Raw genomic sequence first — 20,872 nt, 5'->3', positions numbered from 1 at the left:
TAGCTATGTCCCTCTTTCCGTCTGTCCATGTACTTTTGTAATCAAGGTACAGATCGCATTTGTTGTCCGATTTTCACAAAATTTTGCACAAGTCTCTTTTTTGGTCCAAGGACGAACACTATTGATTTTGATAGCTATAGCTCCCATATATTGGGTTGCCCAAAAAGTAATTGCGGATTTTTTAAGAGAAAGTAAATGCATTTTTAATAAAACTTGGAATGAACTTTAATCAAATATACTTTTTTTACACATTTTTTCTAAAGCAAGCTAAAAGTAACAGCTGATAACTGACAGAAGAAAGAATGCAATTATAGAGTCACAAGCTGTGAAAAAATTTGTCAACGCCGACTATATGAAAAATCCGCAATTACTTTTTGGGCAACCCAATATATCTTTCATGCGATTGTGCTTTAGAAGACACAATTTTGGTCCGATCCTTAAAATATTATTATTATTATATTTCTATTGCACCTGTCTATCCTTTACGATGCTATGGTAGTGGGGATTACCCTTAGGACCTCTTTCCAAATGTCACTATACGCATTTATGTAGTTTAGTGTGAATAGAAAAATTCATCCACCCTGCTCTAATTTATTATTTCAACAGCTACGAAACTGTTTTTCTTCCTCACATATCCTGGTGTTAATCCATTCAAACACCATAAACATTTTGCGGGCTACAAACATTTCTCTGTGCAAAAGTTAGAAATTATGCAGACTAAAAACCAATGTCTGACAAAATGTCCTTTTGGCATTTGAGGAAGTTATTAGAAATGCAAATCCACAATTAAAGGACAACTTTTGCGTAATCATGGTCAAAGTTTGTGTTTATTCGAGTTATCACGTCTAGTCTTTGTCGAAAGACAAGTATTTTAATGTAGGTTAGTAGCATGAGTTTGGATGACATTGGAATTTACAATCAAGAGTTTTGTGTTAGACATATGCATAAAGGTATGTAAAACAAGTAAAATGGCGTTGGTTACCCACCACCTCGGGTATTTATGTAAACCACCTTTCGACAAAATCCGGTGAAAATAGCATACCTTATGCCCCATTGGAGCTATATCGAAATATGTTCCGATTTGGACCAAACACTATTAAGTTCAACTCATTGATCTTTTTAGTAGCTATATATAACAAGTAAGAGCGTGCTAAGTTCAGCCGGGACGAATCTTATATACCATCCACCATTAATCGCATTTGTCGAGTTCTATGCGCGGTCTTTTTAGACAAACATAGAATATTGAATTAGAACTGTTATGCTATTGGAGCTATATAAAGTTACAGTCCGATTCGGACCATAAATGAATGCTGATTGACATTGTAGAAGTCATTGTGTAATATTTCAGTTCGGCCGGGCCGAATCTTATATACCATCCACCATTGATCGCATTTGTCGAGTTCTATGCGCGGTCTTTTTAGACAAACATAGAATATTGAATTAGAACTGTTATGCTATTGGAGCTATATAAAGTTACAGTCCGATTCGGACCATACCATTTATATGGGAGCTGTATCAAGCTATTTATCGATTTAGACCATACTAGACACGTATGTTGAAGGTCATGAGAGAAGCCCTTGTACAAAATTTCAGCCAAATCGGATGAGAATTGCGTCCTCTAGAGGCTCAAGAAGTCAAGGTCCCAGATCGGTTTATATGGCAGCTATATCAGGTTCTATATCGATTTATGCCATACTTAGCACAGTTATTGGAAGTCATAACAAAACAACTCATGCAAAGTTTCAGCCAAATCGGATGAGAATTGCGCGCTCTATTGGCTCAAGAAGTCAAAATCCAAGATCGGTTTGTATGACAGCTGTACCAGATTATGAACCGATTTGAATCATACTTAGCACAGTTGTTGAAAGTAATACCAAAACACTACGTGCAAAATTTCAGTTAAATCGAACGATAACTGCGCCCTCCAGAGGCTCAAGAAGTCAAGACCCCAGATCGGTTATATGGCAGCTATATCAAAATATGGACCGATTTAAACCATACTTAGCGTAATTGTTGGAAGTGATACCAAAACACTACGTGCAAAATTTCAATAAAATCGGATAAGAATTTCGCCCTGCAGGGGCTCAAAAAGTCAAGACCCAAGATCGGTTTATATGACAGCTATATCAGATTAGGAACCGATTTGAACCATACTTGGCGCAGTTGTTAGATATCATAACAAAACACGTCGTGCAAAATTTCATTCCAATCGGATGAGAATTGCGCCTTCTACAGGTTCAAGAAGTCAAGACCCAAGATCGGTTTATATGGCAGCTATATCAAAACCTGGACCGATATGGCCCATTTACAATAGCAACCGACCTACACAAACAAGAAGTATTTGTGCAAAATTTCAAGCGGCTAGCTCTACTCCTTCGGAAGTTAGCGTGCTTTCGACAGACAAACGGACGGACGGACGGACGGACAGACCGATCAAGAATATATATACTTTATGGGGTCTCAGACGAATATTTCGAGTAGTTACAAACAGAATGACGAAATTAGTATACCCCCCATCCTATGGTGGAGGGTATAAAAATAAACCGATCTGAACCATATACGACACGGATGTCGAAAAGCCTAACATAAGTCACTGGGTCAAATTTCAGTGAAATCGGACAATAAATGCGCCTTTTATGGACTCAAAACCTTTAATCGAGAGATCGGTCTATATGACAGCTATATTCAAATCTGGACCGATCTGGGCTAAATTGAAGTAAGATTTTGAAAAGCCTAACACAACTCACTGTCCCAAATTTCGGCGACATTGGACAATAAATGCGCCTTTTAGGGGCTCAAAACCTTTAATCGAGAGATCGGTCTATATGGCAGCTATATTCAAATCTGGACCGATCTGGGCCAAATTGAAGAAGGATTTGGAAAAGCCTAACACAACTCACAGTCCCAAATTTTAGCAAAATCGAACAATAAATGCGCCTTTTATGGACGCAAAACCTTAAAGCGAGAGGTCGGTCTATATGGCAGCTATACCCAAATCTGAACCGATCTGATCGAAGTGTTAATCTTCGGATTTCGCTTATTTTACAGTCATATTAAGAGTGATTTTGTAATCGAAGTTATTAAAAAATCTATTAAAACACTCAAAACTGCATGTTCGTTTGATACCCTCCACCATAGGATGGGGGGATATAAATCTAGTCAGTCCAGTTTTCAACACCTCAAAGTATGGATTTGCTATATCATAAAGGACATTCTAGAGATGGGCGATGGGTAAATAACCAAAAAGGTATTAACCCGGTAAATTGGGTAAATACTCGGGTATTTACCCGGTATAAAAACATTTTCCAAACAATCTTTGATGATTTCGAATTCTCTGTATATTAACCTGATCCCATGAAATCGGAATTTTGCTATATATAGCCGCTATATAGACCGATCTTCAGACTTAAGGTCTTGAGGCTTTAAATTGGTCATTTTCCATCCGATTTCGATGAAATTTGACACAGTGAGTTCTGGTAGACCCCTACCCAATTCTGGTGTGGTCCTGATCGGACCGTATTTAGATATAGCTGCCCTAAAGGCCGACCGCCCGATCTCCCAATATAGGGTATTAAGACCATATAGGAAACATTTAATGCTCGATTGCGATGAAAGTAGGCACAGTGAGCTCTGGTAATTACCTACTTTACTCTGTATCGGAAGATCGGACTATATGGCAGCTATATGCAAATATGGTCTGATCTGAACCATATTCAACAAAAAGGTGTAGAGGGGTACGAAAGTTCACTGATTCAAATTTCATCTCACCGATCTGCTGATATAGGCTCAATGCCCTCTATCAGCAGATCGGTCTATATGGCAGCTACATCTAAATATGATCTAATCTGGACCAAATTTAACAAGAATGCGTAGGGGTCTACCAAAATTGACTGTGCCTTATTTCATCGAAATTGAGTGAAAAATGCTCCTCTTATGGGTTCAATACTCTATATCAGAAAATCGGTCTATATGACAGCTATATCCAAATATGGTCCAATCTGGACTAAATTCAACAAAGTGGTTTAGGGGTCTACCAGAACTCATCGAAAATGGATGAAAAATTCTCCTCCTATAGGCTCAATACCCTATATCGGCAGATCGGTTTAAAAGGCAGCTATATCGAAATATGGTCCTATCTGGACCATATTCAACAAATAGATTTAGAGGTCAACAAGAACTCAATGTGCCAAATTTTACATAGTGTCCAACATCTGTGAGCCTTCGTACCCTCTAGAAGTATTATAAAATCTTCTCCGTAGGACGTAAGGCTTATAGGTCCGTAGGCCTTTGATGTCACATAACATGCCTTGCCGGGCTTGCGGAGTATATGCAAGTCCTAGACACTCTGTGGAATTGATTTAAGTCCTATCTTGCGTATGTCAAATATTCTGGTTAGAGTTTCAGTTCGAAGTTTAAGTGGATAGTTATCGATATCATGCGATAAAAGATAATGAAAACCGATTAATCATAATTTAAAGTATAAAGTACAAAAATAAAACACATGTTTTCAAAAAATCCTTCCATATCCTCAGCTCAATCTCTGTTGCATATTGGCTCCTTCATGTTTACAGGATCTGTACCAGATCTCCTACTTCTTATTCATCTTTTTACACCCCCTTACTACTGACTGCTAGGATGCCCTTTTTTATTATTCAAAAAAAAATATGAAATGCCAAGGACATGGTATCCTTTTAATAATTATGGTCATGGATTTCCCTCACTATATCACTTAATGCCCTGAGATTAACATTTGCCATTTTAAGTATTTTCGTTGTGTGTGTTTTTTTTTCACTTCCATGGCCATGACAATTCTCTTCATTATCCTTTTCTTTCTATTTTCCTTAATAGGGTGCCATAGAAATTGTCAAGTTGATGTTCACCATGCAGCCCAAAGAGAAACTCATCTGCCTAAGCTGCACAGATGTGCAGAAAATGACGCCACTGCATTGCGCCTCCATGTTTGATCATCCCGATATTGTGGAATATCTGGTCAATGAGGGTGCCGACATAAATGCCTTAGACAAAGAACATCGATCGCCACTGCTGTTGGCTGCCTCACGTTCAGGTTGGAAGACGGTGCATGTGCTCATACGCCTGGGAGCGAATATCAGCATTAAGGATGCCTGTTCACGCAATGTATTGCATTTGGTGGTCATGAATGGTGGCCGCCTGCAGGAGTTTGCCGAAGAAGTCTCCAAAAAACAGTCCCATGCTCAATTGGAACAGTTACTCAATGAGAAAGACAATATGGGATGTTCTCCATTGCATTATGCCAGCAGAGATGGTCACATACGTTCTCTGGAGAATCTCATACGACTGGGAGCCTGCATAAATCTTAAGAATAATAACAATGAGAGTCCTTTGCATTTTGCCGCACGTTATGGGCGTTATAATACAGTGAAACAGCTTTTGGATTCCGAAAAGGGTACCTTTATTATCAATGAGAGTGATGGTGAAGGATTGACACCGCTGCACATAGCCTCACAGCAGGGTCATACCCGGGTGGTGCAGTTACTGTTGAATCGTGGTGCATTGCTTCATAGGGATCATAATGGACGAAATCCTTTGCAATTGGCTGCTATGTCGGGCTACACAGAGACCATTGGTCTATTGCATTCGGTGCACTCACATCTATTGGATCAGAAGGACAAAGATGGGGTAAGTGAAAAAAAAAAAAAAAAATGTATACCAAACAAAACTTTAAATAAAGTTCCACCACAGGCATAGTTCGATTAATCGATAATTCATGACCTTCCTAATAATCGAACAATTAAAATTTATACTTTTTCGAATAAACAAATAATCGAATAATTTAGCACGGTTATTCGATTAATGATAAAACAAAAGCTTAAAATATTTAAATTTTGTTATTTGGCTGCATTTTTTCGATCATTTGGGCCATATTTCGATAAAATTTCATTCGATAAAATTACATTGCTTTGTTTCAAAAAGAAAGTTCAAATCAATTGCCCTATTTACAATTCAAATCGACATACATATATCAGAACTATTTGAAGGAAAATATCTCAAAAAATTTGCAGTTTTGTTTTATTGGACATATTTAACGATAAATCGGTTTATCGATTAATCATCAACCTCTTTCTAAAGCTGGCAAACTATCGATAGTAGCAACATTCGATATCTTATATCTATCTTATATATAAAAATCAATTTGTGTTTGTTTGTTGGTTTGTCTGTTCCGAATAGACTAAAAAACGGCTGAACCGATTTTCTTGAAATTTTCACAGATGGTGCAAAATGATTGATATCTGAAGGGGGGACGGACTCTCCCCCTTACCCCAATTTTCAGAAACGCCAGTCTCGGAGATTGGGAGGGCGATTTAAGCGAAATTTTGTTTGCACACTTACAGTAACCAAAAAACAAACATTTGGTATCCAAATTTTGGATGGGGTACCTAAGAGGGACGCCCCTCCCCAAAAACCCACCAAATATATATGTAGACTAATTACGGCAATATGGGATTCAAATGAAAGGTATTTAAGATTAGAAAACATATCTGATATGTAATTGTGGAACAAAGTGTTAGGGAGACCACTGGAACCCCCAAAACACCCCTAAATCGGACATATTTACCGACCATGGCAATAGGGGACTCTTTTATTTGAGTCCCCTATTGCCATGGTCGGTAAATAAGGTATTTGCGAGTAGAATCCAAATCTGGAATCCAAATGTGGGACCAAGTGTTTGGGAGGGGCGCCCCTCCCCAAAACCAACCAAGAAAAATGGAGCTCAAATGAGAGGTATTTGGGAGTAGACTAGGAATCTGAAGTCAACATTTGGGACCAACTATCTGGGGGACGTCCCACCCCCATAACAACCCCCAAATAGGATGTATTTGCTCACCATGACAATTTGGGTCTTAAAGAGAGTGAGAGTTATAAAGGCCCTTACCCCAAACCGGACATATTTGCTGACTTCTCCAATAAGGGGTTTAAATGAAAGGTATGTGAGATTAGAAAACGAATTTGATATCTAATTGTGAGGACAATGGCAATATGGGGTTTAAATAAATGATATTTGAGAGCAGAGCACGATGCTGACATATTTCCCGACCTAAGTGTTTGGGGAACCATCCCACTCCCCAAAACACCCCTAACTCAGACATATTTACCGACCATGACAATGTGGGGCTTAGATGAAAGGTATTGGAGAGTATAATACGAAATTGATACACATTTTCGGGACCAATTTTCTAGGGGTCTACTCATTTCCCAAAACAGCAATTATTTACTGACCACCTAATATCCAAATGTAGGACCATGTATTAAGGGCTCCGCTCCTTCCCCAAAACAACCTCCAAAGAGTACCAAATTTACCGGCAATATGTGACTAAAGGTCAATATGTGGCTCAAAAGATATTTGAGATTAGCAAACGAATTTGATAACCAATTTTGGGGCAAGTGTTTTGTAGGTGCCTCATCACATAAACTCTATATAAACCAATGACTATATGGGGTTTTAATAAATGGTATTTAAGAGTAGAGCACGATGCTGATATTTTTTTCAGGGCTAAGTATCGAAGTACCGAAAACACTCTAAATCGGACATACATATTGACCGACCATGGCAAATTTGGGAGTATAGAACGAAATTCATACCCACTTTCGGGACCGCGGTCATGGGGGTCTACACCCACCCCTAAACCCACCAACCACTACCCTGAGAGCCTTCCCACTCCAAGAATCCCCATTAGAATATCGGGCTCAAATAAAGAACATGGTGTAATATTTCAGTCCATTCGGATAAGAATTGCGCCTTGTAGGGGCACAAGAAGCAAAATCGAGAGATCGGTTTATATGGGAACTGTATCAAGCTGTATATCGATTCAGACCATATTGCACACGTATATTGAAGGCCATGGGTGAAGCCGTTGTACAAAATTTGTGCTAAATCGGATGGGAATCGCTCTCTCTAGAGGTCAAGATGCCAGATCGGCTTATATGGCAGCTATATCAGGTTATGTACCGATTTGCGCCATAATCATCACAGTTTTTGGAAGTCATATCAAAACACCTTACCCAAAATTTTGGCCAAATCGAATAATAATTGCGCCCTCTAGCAGCTTAAGAGGCCAAGATCTAAGATCGGTTTATATGGCACCTATACCAGGTTATGGACCGATTTGAACCATATTTCTCACAAATGTTGGAAGTGATACCAAAACACCATGTGCAAAATTACAGCTAAATCGGATAAGAATTGTGCCTTCTAATAGCTCAAGAAGTCAAGACCCCAGATCGGTTTATATGGCAGCTATATCAGGTTATGAACCGATTTTGACCATACTCAGCACAGTTGTTGGAAGTCATAATAAAACGCCTCATGTAAAATTTCTGCGAAATCGGATGGGAATTGCGGCCTCTAGAGCCTCCCGAAGTCAAGATCCCAGATCGGTTTATATGACAGCTATATCAGGTTATGAACCGATTTTGACCATACTTAACACAGTTGTTGGAAGTGATACCAAAACACCACGTGCAAAATTTCAGCCAAATCTAATAAAAATTGCGCCTTCTAAAAGCTCAAGAAGTCAAGACCCAAGATCGGTTTATATGGCAGCCATATCAGGTAATAAACCGATTTTGTCCATACTCAGCACAGTTGTTGGAAGTCATAATAAAACACTTCATGCAACATTTCAGCTAAATAGGAGAAGAATTGCGCCATCTAGCGGTTCAAGAAGTCAAGATCGAAGATCGGTTTATATGGCAGCTATATCAGGTTATGGACCGATTTGAACCATACCTAACACAGTTGTTGGAAGTGATATCAAAACACTACGTGCACAATTTCAATCAAATTGGAGGAGAATTGCGCCCCCTAAAAGCTCAAGAAGTCAAGACCCAAGATCGGTTTATATGGCAGCTCTATCAAAACATGGACCGATTTGGCCCATTTACAATCCCAACCGACCTACACCTATGCGAAGTATTTGTGCAAAATTTCAAGCGGCTGGCTTTACTCCTTCAAAAGTTAGCGTGCTTTTGACAGACAGACGAACGGACGGACAGACGGACGGACATGGCTAGTTCGACTAAAGATGTCATGAAGATCCAGAATATATATATGGGGTCTTAAACGCATATTTCGAGGTTTTACAAACAGAATGACGAAATTAGTATACCCTGATCCTATGGTGGAGGGTATAAAAATTAGGAGATCGATTTATGTCGAAGCAATATAGCCATGATCTCTCAAATTTTTGCCCAATCGGGTGAACATAGCGCACTCTATCGGCGCAATATATCTTATAGGATACGTTCAGTGTCGGATTGTATATTTTTGTTAAATTTTCCAAAAAAAAATTAACTTTGCCGATAGTATCGATAGGAAAAATATCAATCGATATTCAGACAAAAAACAAACTATCGATAGCACCATCGATATCGATAGTATCGATATTTTGCCAGCTCTACCTCCTTCGGTCTTGTTCGGTTAATCATTGGATTTGAAGTTACAAATAAACGATTAATCGAATAATGAAAAAATACGAATAAATGTACATCCTAGTTCCAGCCATGTCCAGAGATGGGCATCTACACAGCAAATACCCACATATTGGGAATAAATCGGGAATTAAACGTGTAAACGGGTATTACTCATTGTTTTGGCATTCAATGGCTAGATGCCCATCTCTACCCATATCATTTGGTTTCATGAAAAGTTTTTTTTTTTTTTATTCAAATTTTACACAAACCTAAAAATGAAATTCATATTAATATTTTTTTTTTTTTTATTTTATCACATGACTTGTTCAATTCCAATATTTCATACAGAATACAGCTCTTCACTTGGCCACCATGGAGAATAAGCCGCATGCCATTTCGGTATTGCTGTCAATGGGCTGTAAATTGGTGTACAATCGCATGGATATGAGTGCTATCGACTATGCCATTTATTATAAATATCCAGAGGCTGCTTTGGCAATGGTCACCCATGAGGAAAGGGCGAATGAAGTGATGTCGCTGAAATCGGACAAACATCCATGTGTGACATTGGCTTTGATTGCATCGATGCCAAAAGTATTTGAAGCAGTTCAAGATAAATGCATAACGAAGGCGAATTGTAAAAAGGATTCTAAAAGTTTTTATGTATGTATGGAATAAACTCACATGCACACGCACAAACACACACTAACACACATCAATAAAAACACATTTTAAAGAAACATTACTTGCACTGACACATCCACACAATGGGGACTTTAATGAAGCTAACAAAGTGAACATGGTCCTCTTCACTCTGGCAGACACACACTTGGAAACATTGGACTTAAGTCAAGAGTGGTATAACTGTCGTACTCTGTCATAAGTCCTGTCACCACTACACCGACACTTATTTGTTTTTTTGCCATTTTCTCCTCGTCTTATTATGAAAGTGCCTATAACTCTTAATGTTTTCCTCAATATTTTTTTTGTCTTCTCCTCCTTGGAACTCAACTCTTGTCTAGATTAAGTATTCATTTTCTTTTCTTCAATGCCCCTTTATGTTCGCCAAATTGGATGAGAAAACCGGTGAACCCATAACATTGCAGAACACCATTCCATTGCCAGCCTTAAATGTAAGAACCACAACAACTTTTAAGATGCAGTGAAAAGTAGAAAAAAAATCGTAGAAAAAAAGAATAGAAGGAAAATAATGTTACGCCAAGTTTTCTTTATTTGAATGTTTTTAATTTGTTTAATTACTTCTGAGTTAAGTTTTTCTAGGCATTATTTTTATTTTCAATGTATCAAGTTTTTTGAGTTTTTTTTTTTTGTATTTGGAACAGCATAATGCCTTAACAAGTCATAATAAGAAGAGATAATTTATGCAATTCCTTCATTATTCACCTGTAAATAGAGAAGAAGGCTAAACAGATTATAGTAAAATTGTGAAAAAAAATAATGCGAGGGCTGCTATATGAATTTCTGGCCAAATAATGAAAATGAAAATGTTTGTCATCAAAAATGGTTTTATTGATTTTAAAAGTATCAAACCAATTTTCGAAGCACTTTTTCCACGCCATTTGAGACACCTTTAAAACATGGATATTGAACGTTTCCATCTTCCAGCGACTAAAATCGTTGACCACAATTTTTTTTTTCTTTATGTGTGGGACTAAACAAAAGTCATTGGGTGCCAAGTCAGGGTTATATGGCGGATGATCCATCAATTCGACGTTTAGTTCAATCAAAAAGGAGCTGGTTTGAGACGATGTGTAAGAACTTGAATAATAGATTCGTCATCCCCTGTTCATTTTTGGAATTTCTTCCAAGACTTCAGACATCATTTAGTAGTGTACCACTCGCAATTGGATTGTCCTTAGAAAAACCAAGTAAAAGCGTGCTATATTCGGCCGAGCCGAATTTTTATATCCCCTTTCACCATGGATCGCATTTGTCGATTTCTTTTCCCGTTATCTCTTTTTAGGTCAACATATGATAAAACAAAAGAATTGTAAAATTTCAGCCAATTCGAATAAAAATTGCATCCTTTATGGGCCCAAGAAGTAAAATAGGAAGATCTGTTTATATGGGAGCTATATCAGGCTATATACCGATTCAGACCATAATTTACACGTATGTTGAAGGTCATAACAGAAGTCGTTGTACAAAATTTCAGGCAAATCGGATAGTAATTGCAACCTCTAGAGGCTCAAGAAGTCAAGATCCCAGATCGGTTTATATGGCAGCTATATCAGGTTATGGACCAACTAAAACCATATTTGACACAGTTGTTGGAAGTCATAACAAACCACTTCTTGCACAGTTTCAGCCAAACTGGATAAGAATTGCGCCCTCTAGAGGCTCAAGAATTCAAGGTCCTAGATCCGTTTATATGGCAGCTTTATCAGGTAATGAACCGAGTTTCACCATACTGAGCACAGTTGTTGGAAGTGATACCAAAACACTACAAAACATCCAACCAAAATCGGACAATAATTGCGCTCTCTAGAGGCTCAAGAAGTCAAGACCCAAGATCGGTTTATATGGCAGCTATATCAAAACATGGACCGATTTGAACCAAACTGAGCGCAGTTATTGGATATTATAACAAAACACGTGATGCAAAATTTCAATCCAATCGCATAAGAATTGCGCCCTCTAGAGGGTCAAGAAGTCAAGACCCAAGATCGGTTTATATGGCAGCTATATCAAAACATGGACCGATTCAAACCATACTAAGCGTAGTTGTTGGAAGTGCTACCAAAACACTACGTGCAGTTAAATCAGACGATAATTGCGCCCTGTAGAGGCTCAAGAAGTCAAGACCCAAGATCGGTTTATAAGGCAGCTATATCAAAACATGGACCGATTGGGCCCATTTGCAATAGCAACCGACCTATACTAATAAAAAGTATTTGTGCAAAATTTCTAGCGGCTACCTTTACACCTTCGAAAGTTAGCGTGTTTTCGCCAGACAGACGGACGGACGGACATGGCTAGATTGACTTAGAATGACATGACGATCAAGAATATACATACTTTATGGGGTCCTAGATGCATATTTCGAGGTGTTACAAACAGAATGACGAAATTAGTATACCCCCATCCTATGGTGGAGGGTATAAAATGCGCTTGCAATGGCTCAAGAAGTGATAATTGGGCGATATACATATATGACAGCTATATCTAAATCTGGACCGATTTCTACGAAATTCACCAGTGATGTCCAGAGTCATAAGAAAATCCTTCCTGCCTTCGTATTTTTGTCAAGACTGCGATGTTTTTGAAATTGCAGTCCCCGCTCGGCGTAGGTGAAGAGGAGCTATTTCGTACTATTTTGCTTTTTGTACTTTTTTGTACCAAAATGTACGAATTTTGAATTGATCATTCAGTCACCCAATACATATTTCCTTCTTGTGCCTACATGCCAAATTTCAGACCTCAAGCTCCATTTGAACAGAAAGTACCAAATGGTACCAATTTTGGAACCAAAATGAACGAATTTTGTACCAACAATCCAAATTCCGAACTTCTAGCTCCATCTATAAAGAAAGTACCAATATTGGCACCAAAATGTACAAATTGCAAAAGGATCCTAGTTACACATCACATTTTTCCTAGTATATGCATGCCAAATTTCAGAACTCTACCTCTATCTGTAAGAAAATGTACCAATTGGTACCAATTTTGGTACCAAAATGTACGAATTTTGAGTAGATCATTTAACCACCCATCATATATTTCCCAGTTTTACCTAATTTACCTAATTTCAGACCTCTAGCTTCATCTGTAAAGAAGGTACCAAATGGTACCAAGTGAGGTACTAAAAGTACGTTTACTCCCATTACCAGTATTTTCTTTCAATATTTTTCTTTTCACCCTCATCATTTTGCAGATGCCAACCAATTGAGGTTGCCAAAATTCCCAAAATTCTGAGCTCTAGTTCAATTTACAAAGAAAGTACCCAATAGTACCAATTTCGGTACTAAACGTACTATTTCTCCCACTTCTGTACGAATTTCCATTTTTTTTTTTTTTAACAAACCTTATTTTTTCGAGACACTCTTTAATTTTAGACCACTTTGGTACTTTTAATTACCAAAACGTACGAATATCACCAAATCTAACCTTATCCCGTACCTATCACCCAAGACCAACATTCGTGCAAAATTTCATTATTCTAGCTTTACGATTCAGTAACGCAACTCTTTTATATACATAGATTAATTACAAAACCACAAACTGTACCCTACACCACTTCCGTGGCTGTGATAAAGTGTATAGTTGGACTCGGAAATTTTTCCAAATTCGGCTTGTCCTTTCTGTGCTGATAGTCCATTTGCTTTTTGAATACCCACGACCATAGGATGGGGGTATACTAATCTAGTCATTCCGTTTGTAACACCTCGAAATATTGATCCGCAATTTTTGTCCGATTTGGCTAAAATTTTGTACATAGTGTTCTGTTATGACTCTCAACAACTGTGCCTAGTACGGTTCCAATCGGTCAAGAACATGATATAGCTCCCATGTTAACCGATTTGAATTCTTGAGCCCCTGAATGAAGTGTTCTGTTATGACTTCCAACAACTGTGTTATATAACCAAATCGGTCCATAGCCTGGTCCGATTTCGCTGAAATTCTGCATGGAGTGTTCCGTTATGACTCTCAACAACTATTCCAAGTACGGTCCAAATCGGTCTATAACCAGAAATAGCTCCCATATTTTAGCAGAATCCATTGTGGTGGGTTCCCAAAATTCGGCCCGACCGGACTTAGCACACTTTTACTTCTTATACCTACCACCCTAAGATAGGGAGTGTATTAATTTAGTCATTCCGTTTGCAACACATCGAAATATCAATTTCCGACCCCACAAAGTATATATATTTCGGATCGTTGTAAAATTCCAAGACCATTTAACGATGTCCATCTGTCCATCCGTCTGTTGTAATCACTCTACCGCCCTCAAAAATAGAGAAATGAAATTTGGCACAGATACTTCTTTTTGATTTACGCTGGTTAAGTTCTTGAACGGGCTAAATCGAACCATAGTTGAGTATAGCTGCCATGATCCAAATACGGTTCAGATCGGACTATATTTAGATATAGCTGCCATACATACCGATCTGCCGATAAAGGGTCTGAAGCCCATAAAAGCTTTATTTATTACCCGATCTTTATTAGATTTTCATGAAATTTTGCAGAGGCTTCCAGATGAGTAACAAATTTCGTGCAAATCAGTTGAAAATTTTAGTAACTACGCTCTAATAATTGTAAATCGGGCAAATTATATATGTGGGAGATATATCAAAATCTGGAGAGTTTTTGCCAAATGTGATAACGTTAATCTTTGGACAAAAAATTTGATGTATGTAAAGGATGTGTAGACAGCGGATAGGGCTAAGCCGAATTAGGAAAAAATTCTGAGTCGAACTACATATTTAATTATAGTCAAAATCAGTGTTGCCGTTTTTGGTAGGTTGCTACCAAAATTGAAAGGTTTTTATTCTCTTGGTAGGTTGGTAGGCAGGCAGACCTCAATTTTTGGTAGGTTTTTTCAAATTAAAAATACCAAGTTAATTTCTAAACAAGTAAAAACTTGCTAAGTTCGGCCGGGCTGAAACTTCGGATGCTGCTTCAAATCCCATTGATCTCTCACAACATTCATTACTCAACCTTCCATCTCTCACCCCATACACCCCTTAACCTTTCATATCTCACCCCATCGATCTTACCCGTCCATCTGTTATGCGTTTCGTTATGCACTCCATATCTCACACCATACATTCTTTACCCTTTCATATCTCACACCCCATCGATTCTACCCTTCCTTTATTAAGTCAATCTCTTAATCGATGTATCGGCTTACCATTGGTCCTCCCACTAGCAATTCGTACTTCAGTCCCTCCATTCTTTCGGTCATCTATCCCTCTTGTCATCCGCGTCACGATCCGTACCCCAAACCTCACCTTATTCTTCACCCCATAACTCCACTCCATACCTCAGCCCAAACCTTACCATATCCCCACCCCATGCCTCCCTCATCTCATTCATCTCTCACAAGATTCATTCCTCACACGATCTGTTCCTTAACCTCCCATTTCTCTCTCGACTTACCATTGGTTTCCCACTAGCAATTCGTACTTCAGTCCCTCCGTTCTTTCAGTCACACATCCCTCTTGTCATCCGCGTCATGATCCGTACCCCAAACCTCACCTCATTCCTCACACCATACCACCACTCCATACCTCAGCCCGAACCTTACCATATCCCCCACCCCATGCCACCCTCATCCCATTCATCTCTCTCGCAAGATTCATTCCTCACGCAATCTGTCCCTTAACCTCCCATTTCTCATCCCAACGATCCTACCCGTCCATCTAAAAATTTCGTTGTGTACTCCTTAATTACCTCCATCTCTCACTCGATCCATCGGTTTTCCATTCGTCCTCCCACCAGCAATTCGTCATTTTGTCCCTACGTTCTTTCGCTTATCCAACCCTCATGTCACCCGCGCCTTGATCCGTAACCTCAATTCAATCTATGCCTCGCGTCAGACCTCAACCCATTCCTCCTTCATCCCATCCATCTCTCATACCATCCTTTTCACACCCCATCCATTTCACACCCCAATCATTTCACACCCCATCCATTCCTTACCCCATCCATCCTTTGCCTTTCACCTCTCGCCGTATTGATCCTGCCCTTCAATCTAAAAAATTTCGAAAAAAAAACTTTATTACCTCCGTCCCTCACTCGGTCCATCGGTCTTATCACTTGTCTTTCCAACCGTCCTCGCACCAGCAATTCGTGGTTGTCCCTCCATTCTTTCGGTCATCCATCCCTTTAGCAAACGCGTCTTAAATCAAGACTCAACTTTAAACCTGATTTAATTCATGTCTCATGCCACCCTCACCCTATTCCTCATTTCCAATTCATCCCTCATCCTATCCATCTCTCACAATATCCAATATGTATCTCAGCTGAGTCAGACTACAATAGAGACTGCTAGGTGCTCAAGAACTCAAATCGGGTGGGAGCTATATCAGATTATAAAATGATTCGGGCCATGCTTGACACGATTGTTGGAAGTCGTAACAGAAAACTTTGCGCAAATATTTAGCACAATCGGATTACAATAGCGGCTTTCGGGAGCTCTCAAATCTGGAGATCGGTTTATATGCGAACTATATCAGGTTATCGACTGATTTGGATCGTACATACGTGGTATGTTGGACATTATAAAAAAAAGACAATTAAAGCAAAATTTCGGCCAAATCGGATAACAACTGCGGCCTCAAGAAGTCAAATCATGGGATCGGTTTGTATGGGAGATAAATCTAAATCTGAACCGTTATGACCCATTTTCAATTCTCGGCGACCTATATCAATAAGAAGTATCTGTGCAAAATTTCAAGCGGTTAGCTTTACGCGTTCGACCGCTATGGTGATTTCCACACACTGACGGACATGGCTAGATCTACCCAGAATATCGAGCTGATCAAGAATATAAATACATTATGGGGTCGTAGATCAGTATTTCGAGGTGTTACAAACGGATTGACTAGATTACTATACCCGCTATGGCTGTGGGTACAAAAAGTCGGCTAGGATACTTCAAAATTATTTAACTTCTTGTTGTTTCTGGGTATTCGTGCAGAATAAAACCATAAATCTTGAGGCGCCGAACAAGGTGTTTCACTTTTTCAAATTTTAGAGAAAACGTTCGTAAGTTCTGATATTAACTATAACTGGTACGAGTGTCAAGGTATTTCGCCCGAATTTCGTAAAATCTGGGTAAGAGATGTGGCTTTTGCGAGTTCAATGCCTTCGATAATTTAGCTACAAACAAATCTCGTCAGTTTTGATTCATCCTTAGATGTCGAGGGATCCATGCAGTAAACTGTTATGGCGAAAATGGGTAGTAAATCCCCATTTATGGACTTATTGTGGGCTATCCGATCTCCGCACGTTTGCTCATTGCAAATAGAATGTAAAAATGGCTAACTCTAGGTAGTGGACTCTAAAAAATGTACATCCATTTTTATACCCACCACCGAAGGATGGGGGTATATTCAGTTTGTCATTCCGTTTGCAACACATCGAAATATCCATTTCCGGCCCTATAAAGTATATATATTCTTGATCAGCGTAAAAATCTAAGACGATCTAGACATGTCCGTCCGTCTGTCTGTTGAAATCGCGCTACAGTCTTTAAAAATAGATATATTGCGCTGAAATTTTGCACAGATTCTTTTCTAGTCCATAAGCAGGTTAAGTTCGAAGATGGGCTAAATCGGACTATATATAGCCCCCATATAGACCGATCCGCCGATTTAGGGTCTTAGGCCTATAAAAGTCGCATTTATTATCCGATTTTGCTGAAATTTGGGACAGTGAGTTGAGTTAGAGCCCTTGAAATCCTTCGTTAATTTGGACCAGATCGGTCCAGATTTGGTTATAGCTGCCATATAGACTGATCCCCCAATTTAGGGTCTTGGGCCCATAAAAGCCACATTTATTATACGATTTTGCTGAAATTTGGGACAGTGAGTTGTGTTAGACCCCTCGACATTCTTCGTCAATTTTGCCCAGATCGGTCCAGATTTGGATAAAGCTGCTATATAGACCCATCCTCCAATTTAGGGTTTGAGGCCCATGAAAGCAGTCAGTTTTCATAGGTCCTTCGATATATTGCCTCAATTTGGCTTTGATCGGTTCAGATTTGGATATAGCTGCCATATAGACCGATCTCTCGATTTAAGGTTTTGGACCCATAAAAGGCACATTTATTGTCCGATGTCGCCGAAATTTGGGACGTTGAGTAAGGTTGAGTCCCTTGACATACTTCTGCAATATGGCACAGATCGGTACAGATTTGGATATAGCTGCCATACAGACCGATCCTACGATTTAGGGTCATAGGCCCATAAAAGCCGCATTTACTATCCGAATTTGCTGAAATTTGGGACAGTAAGTTGTCTTAGGCCCCTCGATATCTTTCTTCAATTTGGTTCTGGTCGGTTCAGATTTGGATGTAGCTGCCATATAGACCGATCTCTCGATTTAAGGTTTTGGACCCATAAAAGGCGCATCTATTGTCCGATGTCGCCAAAATTTGGGACAGTGAGTTGTGTTAGGCTCTTCGACATTTTTCTGCAACTTGGCACAAATCGGTCCAGATGTAATATAGCTGCCATGTTGACCGATATCTCGATTTAAAGTCTTGGCCCCATAATAGGCGCATTTATAATCCGATTTCGCTGAAATTTGCCACAGTGACTTATGTTAGGCTACTCGACATCCGTGTCGTATATGGTTCAGATCGGTTTATTTTTAGATAAACTATTTCTAACAAGTAAAAGCGTGCTAAGTTCGGCCGGGCCGAATCTTATATACCCTCCATCCCCCCTGGATCGCATTTGTCGAGTTCTTTTTCCGGCATCTCTTCTTAGGCAAAAAGGATATAAGAAAAGAGTTGCTCTGCTATTAAAACGATATCAAGATATGGTCCGGTTCGGACCACAATTAAATTATATGTTGGAGACCTGTGTAAAATTTCAGCCAATTCGTATAAGAATTGCGCCCATTGGGGCTCACGAAGTAAAATAGAATGAACGATTTATATGGGATCTGTATCGGGCTATAGACCGATTCAGACCATAATAAACACGTTTGTTGATGGTCATGAGAGGATCCGTCGTACAAAATTTCAGGCATATCGGATAATAATTGCCACTTCTAGGGGTCAAGAAGTCAAGATCCCAGATCGGTTTATATGGCAGCTATATCAGGTTATGAACCGATTTGAACTTTATTTGACACAGTTGTTGAAAGTGAAAATAAAATACGTCATGCAAAATTTCAGCCAAATCGGATAGGAATTGCGCCCTCTAGAAGCTCAAGAAGTCAAATCCCCAGATCTGTTTATATGACAGCTATATCAGGTTATGGACCGATTTCAACCATACTTGGCATAGTTGTTGGATATCATAACGAAATACTTGGTGCCAAAAACTCATTCCAATCGGATAAGAATTGCGTACTCTAGAGGCTCAAGAAGTCAAGACCCAAGATCGGTTTATATGGCAGCTATATCAGGTTATGGACCGATTTGAACCATACTTGGCACAGTTGTTGGGTATCATAACAAAACACGTCGTGCGAAATTCCATTTCAATCGGATAAGAATTGCGCCCTCTAGAGGCTCAAGAAATCAAGACCCAAGATCGGTTTATATGGCAGCTATATCAGGTTATGAACCGATTTGAACCATACTTGGTACAGTTGTTGGATATCATAACAAAACACGTCGTGCGAAATTCCATTTCAATCGGTTACGAATTGCGCCCTCTAGAGGCACAAGAAGTCAAGACCCAAGATCGGTTTATATGGCAGCTATATCAGGTTATGTACCGATTTGAACCATACTTGACACAGTTGTTGGATATCATAAAAAAACACGCCGCACAATTTCATTCCAATCGGATAAGAATTGCGCACTCTAGAGGCTCAAGAAGTCAAGATCCAAGATCGGTTTATATGGCAGCTATATCAAAACATGGACCGATATGGCCCATTTATAATACCAACCGACCTACACTAATAAGAAGTATTTGTGCAAAATTTCAAGCGGCTAGCTTTACTCCTTCGGAAGTTAGCGTGCTTTCGACAGACAGACGGACTGACGGACGGACGGACAGACGGACGGACATGGCTAGATCGACATAAAATGTCACGACGATCAAGAATATATATACTTTATGGGGTCTCAGACGAATATTTCGAGTAGTTACAAACAGAATGACGAAATTAGTATACCCCCCATCTTATGGTGGAGGGTATAAAAAGACCAATATTTTGTTATACACAATTGAACATTGACTTGCACTTATTAGTATTTGGTCCAAATCGGAACAGAATTCGATATAACTGCTATGGGACATAAGGTATGCAATTTTCACCGGATTTTGATGAAAGGTGGTTTACATATATACCCGAGGTGGTGGGTATCCAAAGTTCGGCCCGGACGAACTTAACGCCTTTTTAGTTGTTGGCTTTAGGTAGGCTTTTGGTACGATTTTTCCTAAATTTTGGTAGGAAATTATTTTATTGAGTGGCAACACTGGTCACAGTAGTGGTGTAGATTACAGTTTGTGAGTTTGTAATAAATTCCATAAAAATGTATACTTAGTTCACCAATTTCATGCTAGAACCTAAAATACTCAACAAGATTTCTAACAAGTCACTACATCTAACTTTGGACGTAGTGACGGCACTGGTTATATTTAAGCGATCACCATAATATTTCGTATTTTGCTTATTGGGATCAAAAGGAACAGAAATAGAGGGTATGAGTTTCAAAAAAAATTATACTTTTTGTTCTTTGGGACACTCTAATATACATGGATCCAAAGAA

At 39.1% G+C, this 20,872-nt stretch overlaps 1 protein-coding gene across 5 annotated transcripts in view; it reads left to right on the top strand.

Annotated features, from left to right (window-relative positions):
- Window positions 1–20,872, top strand: part of LOC106092715 (transient receptor potential cation channel subfamily A member 1) — a 144,437-nt gene that overhangs the window by 108,578 nt on the left and 14,987 nt on the right. For 3 of the 5 annotated variants that reach the window (XM_059363599.1, XM_059363590.1, XM_059363597.1), the window contains 3 exons: window positions 4,849–5,658; window positions 9,799–10,113; window positions 10,473–10,583. In XM_059363599.1, coding sequence (XP_059219582.1) covers window positions 4,849–5,658; window positions 9,799–10,113; window positions 10,473–10,583 — 1,236 coding nt within the window. The remainder of the gene's footprint in view (window positions 1–4,848; window positions 5,659–9,798; window positions 10,114–10,472; window positions 10,584–20,872) is intronic. The other 2 variants (XM_059363604.1, XM_059363598.1) reach the window with 1 other exon arrangement.

This window comes from Stomoxys calcitrans, chromosome 1 (genome assembly GCF_963082655.1).
Source record: "Stomoxys calcitrans chromosome 1, idStoCalc2.1, whole genome shotgun sequence".
NCBI lineage: Eukaryota > Metazoa > Arthropoda > Insecta > Diptera > Muscidae > Stomoxys > Stomoxys calcitrans.
This window is presented reverse-complemented; position numbering and strand designations above follow the sequence as displayed.